Here is a 10,358-nt window from a genome sequence, read left to right as displayed (position 1 = left end):
GCCCCCGGTACTCACGAGCACGGCACTAACCCGGCAGTCGTGCCGGCCCACGGCCCCGCTGACCGGAGCTCAGCCCCGCGCCGCCACCCCGCCCCGGCGGCCGACCCGGCGCCCGCTGACCCGAGGTCATCCGGCAGGCGACAAGCGGTACTCGTGCTGCTCGCAGGAGGCACCGGCCGACGGCTGCTGCGTGGCCGCGTGTCACGTGTCCGATAACTTTGACCCGGACAACCTGGTCGGCTACATGGCCACCATGGACAAGCCGGGTGAGTGCTCCGGTGTAGACGTCTGTGCCGGTTCCTCCAGAGTGGCATGGCGTGACCGTGCCCTCCGTGACCGCTGTCTCCACCGACTCGGCTGAAGGGCTAGCGCGTGTCGGGAGGGCCATGCCACGGACGCTTACCTTGCCACTGCCCCCCCCCCCCTCCCCGATGACCCTAATGTGTGACCCCCACCCCTGTTGGCTGTGCCTGCCAGCCCTGGTGACTGGATCACCCGTGTTGACCGACCCTGCCGCCCCGCAGAGCCGGCCGACGGCAACCACGGCGTGTTCGCGCTGGATTGCGAGATGAGTTACACCCAGATGGGTGGAGAGCTCACCCGCATCACCGTCATCAACTCGGACGGCGACACCGTGTACGAGTCGCTCGTCAAGCCGGACAGTCCTGTCATCGACTTCAACACCCGGTGAGCAGACGGCGCGCTGTGAGCGGCGAACGTTGACCAGACGTGCGGTGAACGGTGAGCAGTCGGTGAGCGGTGAGCAGACGGCGCGCGGTGAGCGTTGAACAGACGGTGGGCGGTGAGCAGTGAGCGGTAAGCAGACGGTGCACGTTAAGTGGTGAGCGGTGGCCAGACGGCGTGCGGTGAGCAGTGAGCAGTGGGCGCACCGCGAGCGTTGAGCGGTGGCCGCGCTGTGCGCCTCCGCGCCACCGCGCGGGGTGATGCCGAGGCTCAGGCTCCAGCGGAGGGCTGCAGGTGGCGTGGTGGCGCACCGAGGTCGGGTCGGGAGCGGAAACCTCATTGCTTATTCTGCTGCTTCGATTAGTACGCGCCTGACCAGTCAAGGGTCCTGTTCTGAGCAGCCGCATTGTCCCTTCATTCCCCTTCCAGTTTCTGCTGTTTAGCTTGGCCCGTCCGCTCGCACACGTGTTTGTACTGGCATTATAGTCGCGCAGATGGAGCCGGAGGCTGACCTGGCGTCTGACCTCAGGTTCAGCGGTATCAAGGAGGAGGACATGGAGGGGGTCGACACCACGATCCGGGACGTGCAGGCTGTGCTGCTGAACATGTTCAGCAGCAAGACCATACTGATCGGGCACTCGCTCGAGAGCGACTTTAAGGCACTGAAGGTACGGTGCAACGCTTGGTCTCGCATTCCGACAGCAGTTGTGTTTTGTGGCATTCATTCTGGTGGTCCGTTTACTAAGGAATCTTGTCTCGTCTCTTCATAACTGGGCACGGTAATCAGTTACGTAATGATTGCCAAGGTATGCCTCAACATATATGTAGTACCAATTCATGCATTTTAGATACGTTCTGCAGCGAAAGACGCCAGCGGTGGGGGATGTGACGCCGCACCCCCGGCACGAGCGGGGTCTGTTCGATCCCCGCCGGCCGGGACGCTTCGCCTGCCGACACTGTGTCCGGTCCCCGCCCCGCCCTGCCCCACCCGGCTCTGCTCTGACATACACCGCGTCACCCGCCGTTACAGCTGATTCACTCCACGGTGGTGGACACGAGCGTGGTGTTCCCGCACAAGATGGGTCGGCCTTACAAGCGCGCGCTACGCAACCTGTGTTCTGACCATCTGAAGCGCATCATCCAGAACGATGGTACGTGCGCGCTGCGTCCTTCCCTTCCCCATCCACTGGTGCCTCGTCTTTTGCGTAGGCATTCTCGGCCGTGCGTTTTAGCGAATGTTTTCGCTGTCGCTCGTGAGGGGTAATTCATTTGAGTGCATACAACATCGTGCTGCTGGCGTCCTGAAGATCAGCCGGGAGGTCCGACCTGCCTCGGTCCGTGCTGACCTTACGTGCTCGCCGCAGTTGGAGGTCACGACAGCGCGGAGGACGCCGTCTCCTGCATGGACCTGATGCTCTGGAAGCTGAAGGAGGACGCCAAGTCGCTGCGCTGACGGGGAGGAGGCGGCCTGCCATCGGAGCTGGCGCCGGACGCGGAGGAGACATCCGCGGCGTCGGCGCGACTAGCCGCCGGCAGCCGGCCCGGACGCGGACCGGCTGGCTCGGCGGGCCCGATTGCGCGCCGGCCGCGCCCCGCTGCTCGGTATTTATTGAGTGCGTGTGGTGTGCGCAGGAGCGGTGGTGAGAGGGAGTGTGGTGTGTGCCGTGGTGCGCGCAGGACGGGTCGTGAGAAGCGAGCGTGGGTCGGCGCCCGAGCCGTTGCCGCGCGCGCCTCTACCAGGCCGGATCGTACAAAGTCATTCCATTTGTAGGCGTGTTGTTTTGTACGGGCACCTCGCCGGCTGCCCGGCGCGGGGTGACGCGGCGTCCCGGACTGGCCGCAGCGGCTGTGCATTGTGTACGTCATGTGTTGCGCGGCCCCATGGTATGTACATATTGACCTGTTGCTCGTTTGTGCCCGCGCAGGCGACCAATACATTTGCTGAATTAACTCGGAATTCTCCGCGAGAACGCCGTCTGTGAGCGACAGGGAGATTAAGAAGGTTCAGTAGGCGCCTGCTGGAGGTCACGGTCAGGGTCGAACGTGCGCCAAGTCGCTCCACCACGGAGTGTTCTTCTGTCTGGCTCGAACAGTGGTGACGGAAACGTGTGCTTTGGGCTTCACTGGCTCGAACAGTGGCGACGGAAACGTGTGCTCTAGGTTTGCTGGCTCCCTCCCTCCCCCACCCAGATTGTTTCGACGCAGCGCGCATTAACCGCAATGACTAGTCACGTGCAGCGTAAATGTAATGCGTGTCCAACACGAGGGGATAAGAACGCTGCACTGAGAGCGATTGAGGCTCGTTAAGCGGCAATGACATTACCGACCATAAAGGTCGTGAGCCGCATCACTCTTCTACCAGGGGTGTCGTGTGAAAAGTGGAGACAAAATAACAATACCATTCGAAACGCCATAGAAACACCGGCGAATCCCTTGGGCAAGCTCAACCCCGCCCCGAACGAAGGCCGGTCACCCGGCCGACCTTGACTCCGGCCGGGAGCGACGGTCAGCTGTGCCCAGCGTGGCCGGGCCGAGCACTGACCTTGACCCGGCGCGGCGTTCAGCTGGCCGGAGCTGCTGACCAGGATGGTCCGGAATATGCGTTGCAGCACACCATGCGTTCCCGAGAGCTGACTCGGCAGAGCAGATTCATGGGATGGTTTGCACCGAGATCATCGGCGCGTCTAGATTATAGAAGTGAGGGGCGTGATTCAAGCTGAACAGCCACAGTTGAAGGAAAATGTTTAAAACTGCGGTGAAAGCAGCGGTAAATCTGCAACAGACTGCAGCAGCGAATCCAGGTTATGGAAGAGCGCGAGAAGGAAAAACGATGGGACTACAATCAATTCCGTAATGCGGCGGTCGTTGACGACCGCCTCAATAATACGATGAACTGTCCTGACGACACCGATGCTGAGTTCCGGTTGCAGACGCTGATCCTGTCTGGGTCAGCCGTCCAAGTGCCAAGCGCACCTGAGAAGGACGAAACAGACAGGGACAAGCCAGAAGACGTAACATCTGTCTTAGCACATATCATCAGACGGCGCCTTCTCAACGTTCGTATTGAGAAACGAGACGTTGTATCCAGCGCTCGGATCCGAAAACCCGCAAGACTGCCAAGTCCGCAGCACACGGAGCGGGCACCGTCCGTGGCGACATCTACCGGACCGCTTTTTGCTGCAGCGCAGGAGAGATCCGGAGAAGCAGCTCTTCGTCAACGAATCTCTCACCGCTCGGAGACAGATCTACCTGCAGGAGCTGCCGAACGTGAAGAAGAAGGGGCCACCCACTCGGTGTGCACCCGCGCTGGCGTAGCGTGCTCCCGTCCGACGGCTCCCAGCGCAGCCATCAGGGCGGGCAGACCACGTAAGCTGCGTGGCTACACAGATGGCGCATCGCCACGGCGCTCCGCAGGCGTGCTCCCTTGCGGACCGCCACTTTGAAACTAGATGGGAATCTGAAAAGCCGACAGGTGGAAGAAAGTCGAGCATCCGCAGGCGGATGAATCGCGTTTATGAAGTCTTATTTTATGTTCTGTGCAGGTCAGTGGCACCGATTTTCTTTGCGTTAATATGCATAGGAGCGTGAATCTAACTGCTGCATCGAAGGCTTCTGTCTTCATTTTTCGCGAGTGTAGTATGATGATTTGGACTGGTTTGCTTCAGTATGTGCGAAGGCGAATGCTGTGACGAATAGTGTGACGAATCTTGGTGTGACGAATGGGGACGGCGGTGGCACCTTTTGCCTGCGCCGCCCCCGCCGGCGCTGCGCCGCGGCCGCCGCCGTCGACTGCGCCAGGAGTCGGCGCGTCGCGGCCCGCCCGCGCTGCGGCTGGGCGACCGGCGTCCGGCGGCCGGAGCCGCAGCCAGCGCCCGCGCGCGGCTCTTGGTGCGGCTAAGCGTCGCCGCGCACCGCCGGCGCCACCTGCAAGGCGTGCTGCAGGAACCTGGGCAGCGCGCGTGGCCGTGCGTGAGGAGCGCAAGCCGCCGCTACGAATGGCGACCTGGCACTACCCGATGTCGCTCACTAAGCTTAATTTATGCTGTCGCATTGAAGATCTACTTTGATGTTTAAGTGGATCTGTGAAACCTTGTCTTGCTTCGCCAGTTGCTAGCGTTACTAGAAAATCAGGACTCCTCGTGATATCACACGGTTTGTGTTTGCATTCGCATTTGACATCGACTGACACTACATACATACGTGGCTGTTAAGGGCCATTGGTCTGAGGGATAAAGAAGCATGCAAAAAAACAACAGCTGAAAGTGATAAGGGATAAAAACACATTTACGCATGCACGCATAAACCAAATGAGACTGCCCTATCGCACAAAAAAGGACCTGGCAGCACGCTTAAGACTTCGTGAATCCAGTCGTCGAACATCCACAGGCAACTCACTAAATGAGAGACGCCTCTCGGCATGCAAAGTACCGCTGTCGTGCCGCCGCGCGCACCACGGGGGGGGGGGGGGCGCAGGTTATGGCCCATGCGTGTAGTTCGGTCACTGGTCCGTGCGTCAGCGTATGTTTGAAGCCAGCAGGCAAACCCTCAGGTTCGCCTCGCTCATGAGCTTTGTGCGCAGCGATAACAGCTTGTACCTCACGCATTTGGCGAGGTGTGGCAAAGTGCAGGCCATCCTGCGCGCGAGACACGTGGTCATGTTTTCATAGGCCAGTAACTACTCTGCTAGGGAATTGACCTCTTGAAACAGTCTGACCTTCGTTAGCAGCTGACCCCTGGCTGTAAACCGAACTGCGGTATTTCGCACGCGAGGTGACTCGACTCCGCACTATGGACAGCACACTTGTTGCGGGAGGGAATGTTTCAGGTGACGGGTACTGATCAGAACGCCGATGCAGTTTTCACCGCATTCTGACGTGCTACAAGTTTTTATGGTCAGGTTTTCCCGAACCGTCTCCCCACCGACCCGTGCGCTGACGGGGGAGAGTTCGAGGGTGCTCTGTCGGGTGCCAAAGGGAAGGAGATCGGTTTTGGAGGCGTTGAGCTTGAGAGTATGGGCATGGAACCACGATGCGAGGGGAGGACTGGGTGGTTGCCATGCGTTGGATGAGGGAAGGAAGGTTGCGTTTAACATCGTTTATGAGGATTTGGGTGTCGTCAGCGTACTGGGCCTCATGAGCGTCCATCGCGTGCAGGCTGAGGTCACTTGGTGAAGACTGTGAATAAGGGAGGACCAAGGGCTGATCCCCTGGAAGACTCCCATGACATCGGGGAGGGCCTTGGAGACCAAACTATAACCAGAAGAAGAAGAGATGCATACTAACTGGGAATGACCAGAAACATAGGAAAAGAACCAAGCCGAGTGAATGCTATAGAGCTGAAGCTCGGAAATTAGTTGAACATGAGGAACGACGTCGAAACATTATCTGAGATCCAAAAGGCACAGGGGTGAAAGAAGACCACAATCCATTTTGGAAAAGATGCGATTGGTCACGGTAAGCAAAACAGTCTCAGTGGAATGTCGGGACGAAAACCCTGTTGGGATGAGGACAGAGCATGATTGTCGGACATGTAGGTGACACCTGGTGCTGCACCACACGCTCGACAATCTTAACTGTGATAGGGACCATGGGAACAGGACGGTAGTTGGAGACCAGAGCTGGATCGCCGTTTTCAAATACGATGAACCAGGGAGTGGCTTCCAGTATCGGGAAAATAGCAGGAGGTGAGGCAGGGTGTTGACAATATGAAGAAAATAGGGCCCGATGACGTCAAAAACAGAGGAGTAGGATACGAATACAAACGTCATCAGTCACACGCCCATAACTCTTCATGGAGAACGTGAGCCTCGGGCGGCCCCTCCAGGGGTCTTGCCAGTCCTCGGAAACCGTGACGCCCTCCCTGATCATGTGACCGGGACGTCATGTGGCTGTCCGGGACACCAGGTATAGCTATAACACTTCAGGTGGGCTGTCCGGGACAAGCAATGTTGCTGTGACGCTTCGGTGGCTGTCCGGACCAGCCAGGTTAGCCTGTAACCTTAGGTGGCCGTCCGGGACCAGCAAGTTAGCTGTAACAATCAGGTGGCGTCCGTGACCATCCCGGTTTAGCTGAAAACTCAGGGGGCTTGTCCGGGACAAGCCATGTTAGCTGGTACCTTCATTGGCTTTCCGGGACCATCCAGGTTACTGTAACACTTCAGGTGGCTGTCCGGGACCAGCCAGGTTAGCTTAACACGGCGGCGACATTGACCCAGTAATCAGTCATCTCGTCCGGAGTCGCAGCTGGGAGGCTGTGAGCACTACGCCCTTAACAGCGGGCGAATAATGCGGTACAGAGAACCGCTCCCCTGCTCACGCAGCCTCCTCTCAGCATCCTCCCGGCAGTCACGCCTGATCACCGACCTCACCCTCCGGTCCAGTTCGCGGAAAGCCGGCGATCTCCCCTCGCGACGCAACACGCCCCTCCGCTGTGCCATGGTTCAAAGTTCAAGGGTCACCGGGCTGACAGCTGCTGCGCATGGATTCCTCAATGACATCAGTGTGATCGGAGCGTGTTTGTCGATGATCGGTATAAGACAGTCAAGCAAATGGGACCACATATCAACGGCTAATGGACGCCTGAAAACATCGGACCAGTCGGCATGGTGGAAATCACAAAGCAAACAAACGTGGTCATTTCGTTTCAACGGTCAGTATGGATACGGAGAGGCTGAACACGACACTTTGGCAAAACTAAGAGCGTGCAAACAAAATGGTGAGGGCTAAAAGCGCGGTGAAAGCTCCAACACGCTGAACGACGTTATCTAAATTAGAAATAACCACGTCTAAAAGCAACCCGGAGGAAAAAAGTGAACTCTCTGACAAACTGGTGTAGATGAAGCGATCGGAGCATCTCATTTAACAGGTCCTTTGCAGCGTTACTAGCGGTGTTCAGTAAATTACGATTTAAATCACCCATGATGACGATCGGTCCGGAGTGTTGTAGAAGTACTCTCTCGATATTGCAGCTTCAGTTCACTGAAGTCCGCCTGGAGGGCAGCCACGGGGCGGCGCGGGGACCGGTGAACCGCAGCCACAGTAAAATGCAGACCGGACTCTGATCTCACGCGCATCCAGAGGGACTCCAGCCAACAGTCCCGACACTCAGATGCCGGCTGTGTGACAACGGTGGCTTTGTAGCAGTCACGGCTCAAGATCGCCGCGCCTCCATAGCCGACCCTCTCCTGGCCGGTCCGGACGGTGCAGCGCATAGCCGGGGACTGTGACCAGCCTGGACGCGGTGGAGGACCGGAGCCACGCCTCGATGATCACGCAAAAGCCGTAATGTAGCCGGTTCAGATGGTCATGCTGCAGTGGAAACCATCTTCAGCAGCAGGGACTGGATGTTGAACAGTCCCTCCAGCAGGTTCCGACGACGGCCGTCCGGGGAAGAGCGCCGCCGCACCTGACCGCCCGTGCAGCCCCGGCGCCTGGTGCCGGCACCACGGCTGCTGCGTCGGGCAGCGCGAGCCGCCGCAGGACACTCACGGTCAAGGTCACCGTGGCCGGAGTGAGGCACGAGGTCGCCCCGAGATCGGCCAGCGCGTCGACAAGACCGATGGGCTGGAGGGTCGCTACCGGACGGCGCCAGTGACGATAGTGCGGGTCCGAACCGGGAAAGTGGCTGTGATGCTGGTCTCGCAGATGTTACGAGCAGGTAGGCTGACACCAGCAGCACCAGATGGCTGGCACCAAGATTGCGATGCATCTTGGCCGCGGCAGAAGTCGACCGTTCCGATGGTTGACGGCACGCACGCAGGTTCACGGCACGCCACGTCGCGTGTATGTGTGTGTGTGTGTGTGTGTGTGTGTGTGTGTGTGTGTGTGTGTGTGTGTGTGTGTGGGTGTGTGTGTGTGTGTGCGCGTGCGTGCGTGCGTGCGTGCGTGCATGCGTGCGTGCGTGTGTGTGTGTGTGTGCGTGCGTGCGTGCGTGCGTGCGTGCGTGCGTGCGTGCGTGCGTGCGTGCGTGCGTGCGTGTGTGTGTGTGTGTGTGTGTGTGTGTGTGTGTGTGGTGTGTGTGTGTGTGTGTGTGTGTGTGTGTGTGTGTGTGTGTGTGTGGTGTGTCATTGGGGCTTTACGACGCAGCTCAGCTGCTGAGGCTGTATGGCGTCGCCTGCCTCTCACCCTTGCAGGAAGGGCGGGCACCAAGGGGAATCGAACCCCGTGCCTCTGCCACGTCACGTCATGAATCCACGACGCCACGTCACGCAGGTCATCAGCTCTCGCACAACAGTCGCTGGCAGGCAGGCAGGACGCGGCACAGTGTGGTGAGGCAGGAAGGAGAGGAGCTCCCGGCACCGCAGCTGACTGGGGGTGCGGCGCGCGGGGGAACTGATTCTTTTATTTTGTTTTTGGGAACTGATTCTTTTATTATATCTCATTGGGTTTAGTATACACTGAATAAGTAAGATACGAATTTGCTCTATGAATACACGTGGCCTGGTGCCAAACGGAAAGGCGTCTACAACGTCCTACGCGGCAGTGATGCTCAAGTTATATTGTTGTAAGATATACATGGCATGATAGGAAGAGAGGCCTTCTTTTGCAACAACTGTGGGACTGACGTTGTTTTGGCACTGTTTACGAACAATGCTAGAGGAGTGACAATTATGACAAATAAGGTACATCATCAGTTAAGCAGCATATTGATTGGCGAGGGAGGAAATGACATCACATGCGCAAGAGTTAAACAGACTTCCGAAATGATCATTTCCAGCATATATGCGTCGAATCGGGACACTCGGAGCTGTTTCCAGGCTGGTGAAGAATATTTGGACCAGGTAGAAAGCAATACTCCAACTGTGCTAGGCTGGGACTGGAATTTGGCTTTTCATTATGAACAAGATACGCGATATACCACTATGCACGGCAAAACAACGCGAGGGGCCCAGTGCAGAGTGATTAACATGATTCAAAGTTATCATTGTGTGGTTGTTCGAATTCAAAACAAGTAGAAATGTAAACGTTAGCATGCTCGAGAATTAGTCAAATGTAATCGAGAAAAAACAATGATTCAAAGTAATGGCCTGGTTGGCGTATTTATTGAATGGTGTCCGACAGCGAGGATGTTTGCGTGGAAGCTCAGAAACCATGAATCAAACAAGCTAGACTGGAATTCTTATCGGCATGAGCAGCCTTAAACGGTTTGATTATCAACTGAATTTAAACCCCGTCACTGAACTGGCCATTCAATGATGACGTTTGATGTTAGCATTGTCCATCAGGCGAGAGGTCGAGGGTTATTCAAATTTAGCGTGTCACTGTAAAAATATAGATAGCCTATCAACGTGGTGAAGACGACGATAAGAGAAACCTTGACACACTGTGCAGCACCGGTATATGACATAGGCTTCTTGGAGACCTTAACTGAAATTGATCGCTTGCTTGATGTTTCATTCCCCATTGCAGGAACTGTTTCACATATGTATGGGGTTTTGGACTGAAATAGTCATCTTGAAGAGCATTCAGTGCAGTTCATAGCCATGCCCTTCTTAAGATCTAGTCCATTCTGCTTACTGAGCTGCAAGCCCCCGAAGATGTGCAAATTATTTCGCAAAGGCTATTTCAATGTCACCCAGGCATCCATGACGCCATAGTTTTTTTTATGAATTCATTCCGACTAGTTTGCACGGATGACTTCGCGTTCAGAGTACCTGCTAAGCATAGCTTGTTGCG

General features: G+C 56.9%; 1 protein-coding gene across 2 annotated transcripts in view; it reads left to right on the top strand.

Moving 5' to 3' along the window:
* The window catches only part of LOC119107510 (RNA exonuclease 1 homolog), a 19,877-nt gene extending 17,243 nt beyond the window's left edge, over nt 1-2,634 (top strand). For both annotated transcript variants that reach the window (XM_037230968.1, XM_037230967.1), the window contains exons 6-10: nt 138-266; nt 525-687; nt 1,214-1,352; nt 1,715-1,835; nt 2,049-2,634. In XM_037230968.1, the coding sequence (XP_037086863.1) occupies nt 138-266; nt 525-687; nt 1,214-1,352; nt 1,715-1,835; nt 2,049-2,137 (641 nt within the window). In that variant the 3' untranslated portion in view covers nt 2,138-2,634. The remainder of the gene's footprint in view (nt 1-137; nt 267-524; nt 688-1,213; nt 1,353-1,714; nt 1,836-2,048) is intronic.
* Nucleotides 2,635-10,358: the final 7,724 nt, after the last annotated feature.

This window comes from Pollicipes pollicipes, unplaced genomic scaffold (genome assembly GCF_011947565.3).
Source record: "Pollicipes pollicipes isolate AB1234 unplaced genomic scaffold, Ppol_2.1 Scaffold_6686;HRSCAF=7923_pilon_pilon_pilon, whole genome shotgun sequence".
Taxonomy (NCBI): Eukaryota; Metazoa; Arthropoda; class Thecostraca; order Pollicipedomorpha; family Pollicipedidae; genus Pollicipes; species Pollicipes pollicipes.
This window is presented reverse-complemented; position numbering and strand designations above follow the sequence as displayed.